Raw genomic sequence first — 17,503 nt, 5'->3', positions numbered from 1 at the left:
ACCGAGGCACCAGAGGCAGGCGTTGTGCGAGTCCGTCACCGACATCTTGGAAACGCAGTCCCGACACTTCTTAAAACCCGGCCGCGGGGTGGAAGAAGCCAAAGACATGGAAATCTTCACAACAAACAGGTTTGAAGAACCGAAAGAACAGAACTCAGAAGAACCGAGGCGCGCCGAGATCTCTGAAGCGAACACGCTCGCGGAAAAAAACGGAACTGAGGCTACAGGCGTTGTATGTCCTACTTATAACATCTGGTGACGTCGGCTTGACGGAGGCCCTCGAGGACCGTGTATCGACGTCATAGACGCAGGAGCCAAACATTTTCCAAAGCAGCACAGCTGTGGTGATTACCTGTCATAGACATGGAATACGTCGGAGGACCCAATCCCCTCGAAAGAACATTAATGGTAAGTCATTTCTCCTTCAATGGATTGCATTCTCCTGCAATTACTTTTCTGATAGACTCCCAAAGCAGTGCAGAGTAAGGAGGTGGGATGCAAGTCCTCAAACCAGCAACACACTCTACCGAATCATGCATTAGAACCACCTGCCACATCTAAACAGTAATGCTTAGTAAACATGAGGAGCGATGACCATGCTCGACAAATCTCCTTTACCAGCACACCCCTTTGCAAGGCGAATGATGCTGCCATGCCCTTAGTAGAATGAGCTCTGATGCCAGGTGGCAGATATTTTCCTACGCTGTGATAACACTCTGCAATGCAGAGAATTATCCAGCGAGAGATTGCAGCCGGACCCTTTCTGGACAGAGAAAAAGCCACAAAGAGTTGGTTGACATGCCTATATTCTGCTATCCTGGCTACATAGAAGTTGAACAACCCTTTTAGGGTCCAGCCAATGTAACCTTTCCTTATCCTTAGGGGGAAGTGGAGGCAGATAGAAAACTGGCAAATCAAAGCACTGGGACACATGGAATTATGAAACCACTTCTGGCAGTAATCTAGGTTGCACCTTGAGAGATCCCTGATCTAGTGACCTCTTGAACACAAAGCTGTCAAGTAGCCCTTGATTATTCCATATCTGAAGACAGGCTGAGGCCAGTGACCGAAGAAACGCCATCACTGCAATGGTGGGACAAGACATAGGGTATATCCTGTGTTTCCTACACCACGCCTCAAACTTTCTCCACCTGCACGCATGCAATGATCACGGTGAAGGTCTGCATGCAGCCAGTAACACCTCAAGTACCTGTTCTGAGAGGTGCCAGTTGTCATACCTCATCCTCTCAAGAGCCACGCATGTATATTGAGAGTCTCAGAGTTCGGGCAGAGCACCCGGCCTTCTGACTGGGAAAGGAGGTCCGGCCGCTGAGGCAGCCGGAGAGGTGGGCAAAGGAGAAATTACTTATTGTAATGTTCTTTCTGGGGATTCTTTTCCCTGCAGATTCATCATCAGATAGATATCCAGTCCAGCGTCACCAGCTCAGAAAACCTTTTGACAGGGGCGTAGTGCACCTCAACTCGCCGTCAGTCAGTCATGCCTTGATGCCTCAGTTGTCGGCTCCGGATGGGACGTTGGTCGACGTACATACACAGTTTCACTACGCCCCTGTACCTCAGTGCCACACCTCCCTCTGACCCCCGAGCTCAGCCTCTACAGAGGAAGACTAAACGAGTAGGCTAAAACAACCATAACGCACAAGAAAAAGAAAACCTCTTCCTCCCAAAAGAGAAGCTGTCACTGACTGCAAGCACTTTCGTAGCAGTGATGGATGGGAGGATGATGAGGAATCAGCGGGAGAAGAATCCATAGAAAGAACATTATGGTAAGTAATTTCTCCTTCAATGGTCTTTATCCCATAGATTCCACATCAGATAAGACTACCCAAGCAGTACTCATGAAGGAGGCAGGATGAAAGTCCTTTAGAGGAGCACAATTTGAAAAATCGCTCTCTCAAATCGAGCCTCAGCTCCACGAGCCGCATCCAGGCGGTAGTGTTTGGTAAACTTATGCAGCTATGACTAAATTGCCACCCGGCAGATGTCGCTGAACGGTACTGCCTTTTGCAAGTCAATTGAGACAGCCACCCACTCCAGTGGAGTGTGCTCTGAGGCCCAGAAGCAGTCCTTTCCCCGCATTGTGGTAGAATTCGGAAATGCAAAGCGTGATCCACCGCAAGATGGTCTGCTTTGAAGCAGTCCAACCTTTCTTAGACACAGAGAAGGCCACAAACAAGTGATCCACCTTCCTGAACTCTGCTGTTCTGCAATGTAAAAACTCAGTGGCCATTCCGGGTCCAGCCTGTGGAACCGCTCCTCCCTCCTTGTAGGGGTGTGGTGGTGGGTAAAAGACAGGAAAGTAAATGGCCTGGGACAGGTGAAATTCTGATGCAACCTTGGGCAGAAACCCGGGTCGCACTTTCAGGGAAACATCCCAGAAAAAACAAAGAAAAGGCGGCCTGCTAGATAAGGCCTGCAGCTCGCTGAACCGTCTGGCTGAAGTAATGGCCACTAGGAATGCAGTCTTCAAGGTGAGCACACCAAGAACATGAATGCAAAGGCTGGAAGGCAGCTGCCATGAGCAAGAGAAGAACCAAATTAAGATCCCAGTCTGAAACAACAAAGGGGACAGACGGAAACATATTCACAAGGTCCTTCAGGAATTGGGCCATAACCAGGATCGTAAAGAAAGATCCTTGATCCAGAAACCTTTTAAACGCAAACAAAGCAGCCAAGTACCCTTTGACTGTGGTGACCTGAAGGCCTGAAGAGGCCAGTGACAGAAGGAACTCCATCACTGTAGTGGCGGGGCAAGAGATTGAGTCAATCTCGTGTTGCCTGCACCACGCATCAAATCTTCTCACTGTTGCGCACACAGCGAGATGTCCACTACTGTGTGAGCTCCTGCGACGATCTGGGCCATTAGATCTATAAATCCGTTATTACAGCCCCGGTTTTGCTGGAAATTTGAAAGAAATATCTCTGATGGGCCGCTAGATATGCTGTGAGAAAATCGGAAAGATCTGTGATGAAACGCCAGAGAAACACAGAGTGGAGCAGACGCCCACGCACTGTGTCAAGTGAGCCTGAAGGAAATGACGGACCAGCGCGCACTCGAGTGAGAGGAGGGGCCCTGCCGACAATCCCAGACATCAAGGACCATATATGAAATATGTGCTCACAGCCAACAGATTCTGCTGAATCCTTGTGCAGGGAATAACTGGGAATGGATTGTCCATTGGGATGCATGGGAGATGAAGACTCCTAGAAAACCAAGCAGATTTGTCATCAACGTCCCCAGGGTTTACTGCTGATGTATGGATAGGAGTTGGAAGTGAATGGAGCCTATGGATCTACCCCAGGTTCAGTGCACAGAGGAAATGAAACCATGTTAAGTAATGACTGTTGGGAAAAAAAAATCTGCTGGGAAGGGATAAAGGAAAGTTTTTTACTGAAAGGCAATTAACTCATAAGGCAGTCATAGCTGCATCTGCCCAATGATGATCTTACACAGGGCATACATTGAACACTGATGACTCAAAGAAAAAGATGTACTATTTACTGATCTACTGACCAAAAAATCCATGTACGACATTGCGTTTGACTGGACTGCCATAGTCCACCTCCTCACCCCCTAAACCTTTTTACAGCCCATTACAACTGTTGCTCCAAATACAAGAAATGCCAGGTGTAATCAAGCAGGTTTCTCCCTTGCAAATTATTTACAATGAGAAACATGCTTTCCAAACAGTCTATGCAACTGCCATCATGGGTAACTCATAGCACAATTCTCAGTTAGGTTACCAAAGTCAATCCCAACTCCCCATGCAAACTATTTTTTTGCAGTAATATTGGTTTTCATTGGTATTGTTTTGTGGTTGGCATTGTTATAGAAACAGAGGGTTGTGCCATCCATAATAATAAAATGCAGCCATATCAAATTTAGAGCATTGGAAGCTTGTGCAGCTAAAGTGAGTTCCCCTATTGATTAACCTGAGATTGTAGCTCTCAGAGGAATAGAGTACTTTGTGGCAGAGTCAGAAGGACATTTCAAAGCTGTGCTTATTAAAGAATAAGGCCTAAGTTTCCCTATTGCTATGGGGTGTTTCCTACCTAACAAACTAAGGTGCTCGTTAGTCGTCTGTGAATCTGTCCACAGTCCAAACTAATCTCCTCTCCTCAGACAGTTGCATTACCTTGGCCAGGGCTCTTATAGTTTCCAGACTAGAATACTGTAGTGCCCTATACCTTGGAACTAACAACTGTAATCTAAAGTTCTACAGAACAATGCCCTGAGAGTGGCACTCAACATCCTGAAGACCAACCACATCTCAGCTGCCAGACGCAATGCCCACTGGCTCCCGGTTCAGGACAGGATTGTATTCAAGACTATCACTCACCCAAGTGTCTTTCCAACGAAGCTCCCAAATATCTATCCAGCAAATTCTCAAAACACTTCAGCCACAGACCTACTCGGTCCAATCACTCTCACCAGTTAAAAATACCTATATTAAAACAACAAAAATCAGGCAGCAACAGTTTCCCAGTTCAAGCCGCGAAACTATGCAACTCCATGCCCCTGACATTAAGGGCAGAACCATCCTATTGGACCTTCAGGAAAAAACTGAAAACCTGGCTCTTCGCGCAAGAGCAGTAACTTACATGCAGTCCACGCCCTCAATAGTAACGCTACTGTCAGTAATGCTCATCTTTTGATGTAATACTATGCACATATCGCACTTTTACTGTATTGCCTTGTATGACCAACCAGTCTTTGCATCTCCCTGTACCTACTGTAGCCTAGCTGTAATCAATGAATGCTGTATACTCCAGTATTGTAACTACGGACACCAAGAAACGCACCAAGATACACATGGGTTAGGTGCGCTATATAAATAAATAAACTGACCCTACCACTATTCTAACAACTAAAGACAGGAGAATGACTCCCTTTTCCTGGGCGTTGCTGCTTGCAAACCTCTTCCTGGTTCTTCTTAATAGGTGATTTTTAAATAGACTTTTGCGACGTCTTTACTCAATTTGTGTAACTCTTTCAGGAGTTTATTATACTTTTGTTCCTTCTCAACAACTGGTGTCTTTGACCTTATGTATGTATTTTGCTAATTATGAATGTGTTTTACAGCCCTGTTGTTCCCCTCTTTCCTTTTACAATAAAGGGGTAGTTTCCCTACTTGAGATTCTCTTCTCTTTTGCTTACTTCATAACATTCTTTTTCTTTATAGTCTGTGTCACTGGACATATCTCACCGTATTTCTCCCCAGGGTTTGCCCTGTAGTTTAAAATTTCTTTCATAATTGTTACAGCTTTTTGGTGTCTCTCATTTCCAACATTCTATTCTCTTACTTTCCATAGTATACTTTTGTTAACTTGACTGGGACGAATACGAGCAGTCCCATAATGATCCGGTGGCTTCCCGGATCTCCCTTTCTCCCAGTTACCTTGCATTCTTAGGCATAACATCAATGGTGCCTTTGTTCATTCAGGGTTTGTTCTGTTGTTCTTTTTCTAGGCTTCTTTTGTTACTTCGATGTCCCATACTCTGTACTGTCCTTCTGAACAGATGTCCAGTTGTTCGAGTATAAGGACACTATGCGTTTTTGGAGCTTCTTGACCGCCAGAACACCACCCGTTTTCGATGGTCACGGCACCACCATATGCTTCTCGCTCTATCCGGATTACAGGACGCTGCGTGACCATCGCTCTGCTTTCGGTACGCGAGTAGTTTCCAAACTTGCAGGCTTCGTCAGTCTCACAGTCTTCTCCCCTCTCAGGCACTATGCCCCCAAGGGGCTTCCCTGGCGGACTTTCGGGTCTCTCCCTGCTCTACCTCCTTGTCAGAGTTAAATGGAGCTTTCCATTTAAAGTGATATGCTCAGTTCCTCTCTTCATATAGGTCTCTGTATGGTATCCCCAAGGAGATTATTTTAATATATATTTAAGAGAGTTCCTAGCAAGAACGGAGTCCCTGTTCCCACATGGGGAGTCTCTCCCGGTGAGGTCGCCCTTGTCCAAACCCCTTAGGAGGGTGTTGCAAACCAGGTTCACCTCCATTTGTCACAATTTGTAGATAATACATATAATGTACTGTATTTTGCAAACTGTTTAAGCAGGTTAAGTTCAATAAAGGCCCCTGGTACATCCCTGGTTAGGGATCTATCTTTTCAGTCATGTCACCAAAATAATTAGTAAAGTAATGTAGAATTACTATTTTTTTCATTTATCAATATGACACAGAATACATAATCCCAACAGCTAGTCAACAATTAAAAAACAATCAAATAAGAAGAATTATAGACACAGGTACAAGTAACCATGTAAAAGTCAAAATTCTAAAACAATCTTCATTTAAGCAGTCGTAGACCTTTCAGACTAATAAAGGAGTGAGTAGTAGGAATGGTAGACTGATTAAAAGTGAGGAAAGGGAAATCATCACCATGACATACAACGGCCATCCAAAAGGAAAGGGGGTGGGAGTAATTATCACTAAGAGTCAAGTTGTGTTTTAGCACAAGATTAAAAAAAAAGAAAATGAATAGTCTTCTAGGGTGAATCTTTTAGAAAGGTCTGTACATTGACATAGACATGCATTTCCAGGAATGGACCTGGAATTGTTTGAAATATGTCCAGGTCTTCTTTCATCTTGTAAATTACCCTCTCTCTGAAATGTTGACAGTCAGGATCCAATAGTCAGTGTTCAAACTCTGAGGAAAATTTCCAGGCATGTAGGATCATTTTCTTGGCTAGCTTGCACCCTGTGAACAGCCAGGTTTGGTTTGGTTTGCTTTGGACAAGTCGCATGTCATTTTGTCATCACCCAAAATGAACAGGGAAGCCTTCATCAGCACTTCAGTTTCTAAAATATGGTTGATTCTCTCAGACACCCCATTCCAAAATCCTTTGTTCTTGACAGAGTTCAACATTCCCTGGACTTTCTTATACTTCCAGCATGAATGCATCATCAGCCCTTAGATCCACTTATACATTCGCTCAGGCATCCAGTACATCCGATGTAGGAGTTTGATCTGACCAACACTTAGATTCCAATCCAGATACCATCATACACTGTGGCAATTTTTTTGTTCAACTTTCCGGTCTCAGATTTCCTGTAACCACAGTGAACAATTTCCCACGTCTTTCTCATTGGATGACGCCAGGAGTTTGTATAAAGCAGCTGCTGGGCAGCCGCTAGCCATACATGTTTACACATGGGACCAGGCTTCATCCAGAGAGCTAAAATAGGCCAGCTCCCAATATTTTCTGTTAAGAGTTATCTCAATTGTCCGTGTAGGTGCACTCTCACAGGTTATGTCGTTGACACAGCTGGCTATATGGGGTACATTTTTACTGTCCTCAAATAGGTCTTGAACGTAGTAAATATCACCCAATACCAATTGGTCCAGAATACACTCTTCCCCTGGACTTTGAATCCAGGATTCAGCCAAATCGGGGGCAACTAAGAAGTGATACGGGTCTGTGTGACTCTGAACATTTGAGGGAGTATGAGTCACCCCTTTTGTGAACACGACATAAGGGTCTGCACCAAAATGTATAGGACATGGAGTACCATCTCTTTTGTAGGAACTCTGTGATAGGGTTCTTATCAGACTTGTTCCTCGATTTAGTGATCAGTAAGGCATTGGGTTCCAGCTGTCATAGCTTGTTTGATACAGTCTAAGGTCATATATCTAAATTAGGATTGGTCATTCGATGTATATGTCCAAATAGTATTTTGGGAAATCAGGGACATTTATACCCATCCGTAACTGCAGTTTGCAAAGTGCTAGCCTCAGTGGTTAGCCATCCCATAGGAATCTCTGCATCCTAGCATCAATATTCTAAAAAAGTCCCTTCATTGGCTGAAGAGAGAGCATGGAAAGGACATAGTTAATCTGGTGAGCAATATTAATTGTAATACTGTTGACCCTTCCCTACAAGGAGAGTTTCAAGAATGACCAACTCTCAACATCTGGCTTAATTTTTGGCAGCAAAATCTCAGGGTTCATCCACATCTTGTCATTCACCTCAGGACATACCCAGATTTACAAATACTTCATATTAGAAGGTTGTCATTCGAATTTGCATTATCAGATGTTTCATACAGGATGGGGACATTCGCATTATCTCTGGATTGCTCCAGTTCATTTTATAACTGGAGACCCTTCAATCACGTCCATTAGAGAAGTCATGCTTCTATCAGGGTTTTGCAGTACTGCCAAAGTAATGTAGTTGTATGCTGGTTTTGCTATGAAGCAAAAAAGGCCGATTTTTATGCACTTCCATTCTGAATATTTGAAATGTCATGTCTGGTATTAAGAATGAACAATAGATTCTGCTTCTGAAAATTGAAAGTAGGTATAGCACATGATATAGGGTATGTGATCAGGAAATTGTTTACAGTGTGAACCGATACAAGTGAGATAAGGTGCCCTCCTAAAATGGCAACATCTTTAAGGATGAATTCTGTAAGAAACATTCTAGAATGTGATGTTTGTGTAACAACCCAAAGGTATCCAGTAGTTCGCTTGATGATAAAAACCTATACAAAATATGTTAAATCTCGGCTGGGTGAGCTACTTTTGTCAAAAAGGGCTACTTTATCGGAGATGTTGCTTTACATTGACAAACAATTACTACTCAATTAGAGGGCTGAAGTGTGGGTTTTTTCCAGTATACTCATGGCCGCTTTGACCGAAGGGAAGGTTGGTAGAGGAAAATCATCTACATGATTGTGAGGAATAAAATGTGTACATCAATTAAGTGTGCTATTACCTTCAAAGTCCCCTGCAGACAGTTGCCTAGGAGTAGGTACTGAGTGGTAAACCAAGAAACATGCCAGCATATTTAACATGGATTCTTCAGCAGGTTGACCACTCAAGTAAGAGTGCACAGAGACATCACCTCCAGCTGCAAGGAAATACAAAGAGAAAGCATGGGAAATTATGTCTTTAGCCACTGCAACATGAAATGTATATTCTATTCATGAGGGAAAATGGATATCAGCAAAATAATTACAAGACAGTCATGTTTGATCATAAAATCATATAATTTAGTAAACAACTGGTTCACTCTAACACAAAGACCCATGTTTTTACACATTTTTGCAAGAACCAATCTGAGATGAGTCCCTCAACAGTACAAAATTGTTTGGTCCTCAAAGCATGCTCTCTAATCCAAAATTGCTCCAAGTCAGTTTTCGGTTTTAAAACATCATGGGAGTGCGATAATGTTATGGCAAGAGAAAATAATAAAACTGACAGCTATGGGTAAAGTTCAACTTTTTAAAAAAGTCCTTCAGACATGAGCTAACTGCTGACCAAACAGAAGGATTATGATATATGATGTCATTTATAACGTGCCTGTACACATGTGTTTCTAGGCGTGGCAAGACAAGGGAGAGTACGGAGGGAAGACAAGACAAACAATCTTACTAGGCCTTGTGTCATTCAGATGGTGCAAGTGCGGTAGCGCAAGGAGAAGGGGACGGGAGAAGTGGAAGGGAGAGGGAAAGAGAAAGGGAAAGTGCGATCAGGGCAGCATTGCTCCGATTAAGTGCAGCCAGGGCAGCGCGGCTCTGGGTAAATGTAAGGAGGTGGGGGACCTTAGAGGTTACAGTTACAGCCCCTAGTGCGCGACAGGCCCACATGCAATGCAGGGGAGACTGGTCATAGAGGAGCCTGGTACCCAGTGAGACTCTGAGGGTATCCAAGCAACCAGTCAGCGCAGCAGGCAGAAAGGGGAGAGGTCAGCAGGTGAGGGAGAGAGAGGAAGCAGAGGAGAAAACGAAAGTTTTGAGCGGTTTCCGGATCTTCAGGTGGTCCAGCTCAAGTATGAAGTGGGCGGAGGGAGGAACCTGCAGAGGAAAGTGATCTGCCCCCTACTCTCTGCCTGGAGAAGCTTCTGACCCTCAGAGAGTTGGAGGCAGCAGAGCGAAGGGCTCGAGAAGGAAGGTATTTAGGAAAAGAGTGTTGGATGTAGTGTGGGCCCCGGCTCCAGAAAACCAAGTCGACGATGCAGAGTGTCTTTAACTTGGCCCTTGCAGCCACCGGGAGCCAGTGAAGAGATTTCAAGGCTGGAGAGATACGGTCCCTGGACTTGAGGTCAAGGATAAGTCTTGCAGTCCTGTTCTGGATTAGTTGCAGAGGGCGGAGAGTAGAGGAAGGAGATTGAGAAAGAGGCTGTTGCAGTAGTCCAAGCTAGAGAGAACCAGGGCTATGGAGACAATGAGCTTCTGGGGGAAGGTGAGAAAAGGCAGAGTACCTTTGAGGCGGTGCAGCTGTTAATGGGCCTTCTTGGAAAGGTCTGTGATGTGAGGAGAGAAGGAGAGAGTGGAGTTGAAGATGACCCCAAGGTTTTTAGCTTCACACGAAGACGAAGGAAGAGGGCCAATGAAAGGCGACCAGAGTGGGAGAGGGAAAGAAGGAGCAGGGGTCCTGATGAGAAGGATCTCAGTCTTATTGGCATTATGGCAGAGATCTTTAGAGGTGCACCACTCCTGAATCGTGGATAAACAGTCAGGAATGCGCGAGAGAGGAGGCTGTAGGGAGCCTGAAAGAGAGCTGCGTGTCATCCACATAACACTGAAAGTTGGAGCAGAAGGTAGAGATAAGGTGGGTCAAAGGGGCCACACAGAGATTGAAGAGCCAGGGTGACAGGTTGGAGCCCCGAGGAAAACCACATGCAGGGAGAGAGAGAGTTGGTGAAGAGAAAGGACCCAAGTTGGACCTGGAAGGGTTGGTCCAGGTGGAAAGAGGTCAGCCACTCCAGGTCCCGATCCATGATGCCCAAGTTCTCACAGAGTCGATTGGTCAGGATGGTGTGATTGACTGTCGAAAGCAGAAGAAAGGTCAAGGAGGATGAGGACAGAAGTGATGCTGGAGTCGAGATTGAAGAGAAAATCTTTAAGGGTGTTCAGGAGACCAGTTTACGTGCCACTGGCTGCTCTGAAGCCAGACTGATGATCATGGAGACAACCAACAGTTTCTGTTTGAAGATTAAGCTGGGAGATTAACAGTTTTTCCAGAAGTTTGCCCAGGAAAGGAGCGATAGAGATCAGGTGATAGTTAGCTGGACAGCTAGGATCGGCAGAAGGCTTCTTTAGGAGGTGGTGAACAAGGGAGTGCTTGAGGAGAGAGGGGAAGTTCAAGTGGAAAAAGAGTGATTGCAGAAATCAGCCAAGGCTGGAGCGAGGGTGTCAATGTGGTAATTGATGGTTCTAGAAGAGCAGGGGAGCACCCGTTTGGACGACAGTTTCATAGATCAGATTTGTCTAGAAACATCGGCAGGTGTTATCAGAGAGAAAGAGGAGAAAGGAGGAGGATATCTCAGCCCAAACCTCCTGGCAGAGCTCCCACTCACAGGGAGGCCGAAGTCACGCTGCTGAAGGCATCCACTGTGACATTTTTCGCTACCAGCCAGATGGCCAGCCGTCAGAGAGATTCCAGAACCACTGTCTCATTGCTTCTCTGCATTGCGGCACAGACTCCAAACCACCTTGTTTGTTGAGGTAGTGCATAGCTACAGTGTTGTCGGCCAGCATCAGCACAGTCTTGCATTTCACAGAGGGGAGGAAGGCGACCAGGGCCATACTGATCACCCACAGCTTCAGCAAACTCATGTGTTCCCGAGACACAGAGGGAGAAGACGGTCTGCTCACTGTCATATCTGACAGGTGAGCGCCCGAACCAGTCATGCATTGGTGGCCACCAGGGTTGACTAAACAATGCGCCTTACGTTGTCTCTAACAGACCATCACGCAAGATCCTGAGCGACCCGGTCAGAGACCTGCAGATAGTCCGACATGTGGTGCTGAAATTGCGACCATTGGCAACAGAGGAGCCACTGAAGCGACCTCATACGCAGCCTTGCCTCCAGAAACACTAAGATGCAGGAGGCCATGAGGCCCAGTAGCTGCATAAAGGCCAAGGCCGGGACGTGGTCCTGGGTTTGGAGGACAATGACCATGCAAACAACGATTGCCACTCGGTCCTTGGGTGGGAATGCCCAGCACAGGTGAGTGTCCAAGACTGCTGCGATAAATCGGAGCCGGCAAAACCTGAGACTTTTTGAAGTTCAGGGAAAAGCCCAAGCTGTGCAATAGAGTGCATGTGCGGAGTAGTTGCTTCGACACTAGATCTGGGGAGTGAACTTGAATGAGCTAGTCGTCCAAGTAGGGAAGGTTTAAGTTAATTACCTGTAACTATTGTTCTCCAGCATGGGTCTGGCATAGATTCACATGCTCATGAATATTCCACATCGTCAGGCTGGGAATCTGCGGTAAAAAAACACTTTCACTTACGCTTGAAAACTGTATTTCTTCTCTAAACTAATATTGCCACCATCCAATGACAGTCCTCTCCCTAAGCTTTACCTCTGGTGGCCATCTTCAGATTTGATAAGCACATAAAGTAGCATTATGAACCAGGAAGAGGGGAAGGAGGGAGGGTTCACATGTGAATCCATGCCAGACCCATGATGGAGAACAATAGTTACAGGCAAGTAACTTAAACCTTCTCCAGCATGGAGTCTGGCATGTATTGACAAGCTCATGAATAATGATTATATAGCAGTACATATATGCAACCACATGAGGTGGCAAGGCTCAACAGCAGCAATAAATACCCCTGGATCAGACTCACCTCAAATGAAAAGGTTGCGTAGCACCACTTGGCCGACTTAGGACTCCTCCCTGGAATCTCTGTCGGCGCAGTAGAACCTTGTGAAGGTGTGTGCAGACCTCCACATATCAGCCCTGCAGATGTCAAACAGAGGCACACCAGAGAGAAACACTGTCGTTGCTGGGATGGCTTTGGTAGAGTTGGCTCTCAGCCAGCCCAGCAGCGGCCTGCTAGCCAGTCGATGACAGTGCATGATGCAGCCCGAGAGCCACCTGGAGACGGAAGCCTTCGACGAGGCCTTTCTGTCATTCACAGGTCCAAAATTGACAAACAGTTGAGATGTCTTCCGGAATCTGTTAGTGCGTGCCACGTAAAGCTTCAAGGTATGAGCAACATACAGCGAATACAAAGCCCTCTCCTCTGGCGACGATGGGTTCAGGAAGAAGACGGGCAACACTAAAGACTTGTTGAGGTAGAACTCTGATGGCACCTTCGGCACGAGGAAAGCCCTCTTCCACTATAGAAACATGAGCAGGGCTTGATGCATCGGCTCAAAAGGAACCCCTATGAGCTTAGTCAAAACTACAGTGAGCTCCCAAGCCAGGGAGGAGCCTTCACCGGCAGAAGCATCCTGAAGAGTCCATTTAGGAACTCCTTGACGAGTCTGTGCAACCACAGAGAAGGCCTACCTGGCACCCTGGTGTAATGGGATATGGCGGCCAGGTACACTTTAACAGAGGCATGAGCTGGTCCAGCCTTGGGCACGGAAAGCAGGTGTGGCAAGAGCTGCGGGGCTGCGATATGCAGAGGAGTAATCTTTAGAGCCCGGCACCACACGGAGTAATGCTTCCACTTATGGCCCTAGCATGTCAACCTTGAAGAGGCTCTGGCTTTGGCCAGGATGTCCTTACACTCTGCAGGTAAAGCATAATGTCCAAACTATAGGGCTGCAGGAGCCAGGTCCTGAGGTTCAGAGACGCTGGGTTGTGATGCAGAATCGCTCCTCCCTCTCTGGACAGAAGGTCTGGGAGAAGTGACAGCTTGATGGACGGAAGCACCGACAGATGCAGCAGGTCTGGATACCAGATTTGTTGCGGCCACGCCGAAGCAAACAGTGTCATCCTGCAGTCACACTGTTTGAGTGTGTTGATCACTCGTAGCAGGAGAGGGAATGGAGGAAAAGCGTATAGGAAAAGTCCCTCCCACGGGAACAAGAATGCATTCCGAATGCACCTTGGCTGTGGGAATGTGCTGGCGAACTTGTGACACTTGGTATTCATCACTGTCGCGGAAAGCTCAATCTGGGGATGACCCCATTCATGGAATAGAAGATCCACCTGTTCCTGGTGATGCAGGAAGTGCCACAGATCCTGTGCCTCCCTGGAGGGATCCAGAGAGCACGTCCCACCCTGCTTCCGGATGTAAAGCATGGTGGTGGTGTTGTCCGTGAAAATCCTCTCCACCTTGCCTCTTATCAATGGCAGGAAAGACTTGAGGGCCCAAAAAACATCCCCAAGCTCCAGGATGTTGATGTGAAAGGTCTTTCCTTCTGGCAGCCATAGGCCCCTTGCGTGCAACTGTCCGGTATGAGCTCACTGACCCTCCAGAGAAGCATCCGTGGTGACTGTCTCCTGGTAAGGAGGGACTTTGAATGGGGCACCTTGTGTGAGATGAGAGCACACTCCCCACCACTGTATTGCTTGTAAGAACTCCTCGTTGATGGGGATTTTGTCCGTTCAGGATCGCGAAACTTGCAGCCATCTCGCATCAAGAAACTCCTGGACAGGCCTCACCTGTAGTCTGCAAAGGAGGACGAGGTTGATGCAGGAGGACATCATGCCCAACAGTGACTTCACGGCTCACACAGAGCAAGCACCCCTTAGAGTACAGAGGGTGAAGGCGTTTCTGGGGTTTGCCCTCTAACATTCCATATGGGGAAATCAAATGTATGCCAATAACCCAATGTCCTACTTTTATCTATTCTCTCTTTTTGGTGGAGGTTTTACAAGGTACATTTTTCCTTGGGCATGTGGTGCATGTTTTAATAAATTATCACAGTGGTGCTGCGAGTATATCACATCATGCAGTGATCTGATTTTACGTTTCTTTGGTCCTCGGGGATCGTCTTTTTCAAAACTTTCTTAATCCTGAGGAAGGCGGAGCACAAACAATCTAGCCACTGATACATATAGTCAGCTGTTGAGCACTTTTGGCGACACAGCCACAAATTGTTAAACTGTGTCTTACGTAGACCCCTGTGCCATGACTAAGTTATTAGACCCCATAGTGGTCATTAGAGAGGTTTAGTTAGCTAGTAAGGGCTTTAGTGACAGGATCCAGAGTTTAAACATCAGATCAACCCGTCTTTGAATGTGTCCATTAATTGCATTTACTCCCTCATTTCTCCAAAACCAGTCATGTGCGTGTGTTTAATATTCATTAATAACACTATATATCTTGTTTTATGCGTTTGAAAGACAATTTATAGGTATATGTTTGAATATATTTGTCTAGAGCGAGTAGCCTTTTGCTGAAATAAATTTTTAAAAACAGTAGGAAAAACAGACTAAGTTGCCACTGTATTGTTCTACATTAGGTTGGAGCTCGCCTACCTCTGTTTGGATCAGGTAGGCTGCAGCGGAATTAAGTCTATTATTTCGCCACCACCATACTTAAGTAGTCATAAGAATGTGTTTCTCGATGTGGAATTGTTTCCTGTCGGGGTACTTCTCTTTGTTTTTTACTCTCATGAAGCTCAGCAAGCTCCTCTCTGCCTGGCAAGCTCCCCTTCTATCTTAGATTCCAGCACCATCTTCCTCTCTAGCTTCTTACATGCATCTTCCAGTCCCTTGATTTTCCTCTGAATCACCTGTTTTAGCCCACTAATGATCGAAATACAAACTCCCTGATTGTGACCTTGAAGGCCTCCCAAACGCCTCCCATGCTCTTCCCCTGTACATCATTCATATTGAAAAACTGAATTGCTTGCCTAATTGTGTCCCTAAAGGCTGTGTCAGTGGGAGATTCCCCTTCTCAGCCTCCAAGTCGGAATAAGGGCTTGGTCGTTTCGTCCACTGAACCATTACCATAAGGGGAGCATGGACTGACAGTGATCTATCCAGGTACTCTGCTGACTGAAGGAGGGGGGCCAATTCCACCTGATAAAACCAAAGTCTATCAGACTAAATGAATTGTGCACTACTAAGTGAAACGGGTACCCTCTGGCATCTATGTTTACGAGGTGCCATATCTCCAGTAGCCCGCTCTCAACCATGACTCCCCACAATATATTGGATGCTGTTCCCCACATCCTACCTCCTGCGCGTTACGTGTCCAGAGTTCTTGTGTAATGTACAATTGCAATTCCCCCATCCACAGCATCCTGTGTGTTGCGTTCCTATGTAAATTCCTGATATTTGCATAAAGAAATTCAGAGTCATCTATATTTGGGGCATATGTACACAATAGTAGTACCGGGTGCCCAGCAAGGGACACGATCAGTCCTACATACTTCCCTCTCGGTCATGTGACACTATCTCAGTATGTCAAGGCACTGTGTCCATTATCCATATGAGGACACCCGGAGCAGACGACTTTAAAGAATAACTTGTAAATGTGCCTCCTCATTTCTTGCAGTTCCTCCTGCGTTAAGTGCATCTCCAGTAGCATAGCTATAACCACCCGCCTTATCCAAACATATATCCAAATTCTGGCCCTCTTGAACACTCTGCTGATCCCCTTGACATTCCAGGATAATAGCCTTAGCTGCAACATTTAACTGCTTTAAATAAAAACAACTATCTGCCCATACTACAGCTGTTGCCTCTCCCGACTATTCTGCTGATCAACTGCTGTGTTCCCATTGCTTCTATGCTTGATGACATCTGATACCCTTTTCCCTTATCCCCTCCACTCCCAACTCATGCTTACCCTCGCTGTCCCAACATAAGCAGTAACTTTGATTTTCCCACTTGAGTATGAAGGTGCCTGCTTCTGGTAGTCGCGCAATCAACGAGGCGGGAGCACACAAAGCAAAAGTAAGCAAGCCTTCCGAACAGGAGGTGCAACCAATTAACTTCTTGAGGTAGCAAGGTCCTTCGAGAACAATAAAGAAAAAGAGAACTTGTCTTTTGCTGACAAATCTGAATAAAACCATCTGTTCTGTTATAGCCACCACACTGTTGTAGTATCCATGACCCTGTAATTATTGCATTTTGTACTAGTTTGCTAATGACTGTCCCCTCCGTCTCACGTCATGGTCTCGATGTAGAGGATTGCCGTTTTGGCGTCAAACAATTGATGCTTCCTTCTCACATCTAATCACAGTCCTGTTGGTGGAAGTAGGGCATATGGCATGTTGTTTGCCATGAGAATCCTTTTTGCTTCCTCAAAGGATCTTTTCTTCTGCGTTTCTGTGCTGTAAACAGGGTAAAACGACAACCTACTTTCATTAAACTTGACGTCTCCCTGCTTGCGCACCACCATTAGAACTTTGACCCTGTCTTGAAATTTCAGGAAGCGTTTCATAATGATTCTTGGCAGTTCCCTTGGGTGTGCCTTTGCGTGGGCATCTGGTGTGTCCTATCCACCTGAACGGCTTCAGGTTAGCCGCTGCTTTAAACAATGTTGGTATGAAATTCGCAAGGAATTCTTCCATGTGACCCTTTTCTGTTCCCTCTGACAAACCAAATAACTGTACTTTGTTCCTCCTCAACCTGTCTTCCAAGTTAATGAGCTTCTTTGCCTGGGCTTTGGTAATATCTTTCAGTCGGGCTAGCTTCTTTGCTTGCTCATGCTCAGCACCTTTCAGAGCCGAGGCGCTTGTGATGAATCTAAAAAGATCATCCCTAAGACCCCGGTATGGGCCTCCTATCAAGTGGCCAGGGAAAGGCAGACGCAATCTGATC

General features: G+C 46.0%; 1 protein-coding gene across 1 annotated transcript in view; it reads right to left on the bottom strand.

Moving 5' to 3' along the window:
• ANAPC1 (anaphase promoting complex subunit 1) overlaps positions 1 to 17,503 on the bottom strand; it is a 2,053,226-nt gene that overhangs the window by 8,133 nt on the left and 2,027,590 nt on the right. Inside the window, exon 46 of the mRNA XM_069606837.1 lies at positions 8,752 to 8,886. Within this exon, the coding sequence (XP_069462938.1) occupies positions 8,752 to 8,886 (135 nt within the window). The remainder of the gene's footprint in view (positions 1 to 8,751; positions 8,887 to 17,503) is intronic.

This window comes from Ambystoma mexicanum, chromosome 4p (assembly GCF_040938575.1).
Source record: "Ambystoma mexicanum isolate Mex_15411 chromosome 4p, UKY_AmexF1_1, whole genome shotgun sequence".
In the NCBI taxonomy this organism is placed as follows: Eukaryota; Metazoa; Chordata; class Amphibia; order Caudata; family Ambystomatidae; genus Ambystoma; species Ambystoma mexicanum.
The sequence above is the reverse complement of the archived record's forward strand: the minus strand, read 5'-3'. Positions and strand labels throughout refer to the sequence as shown.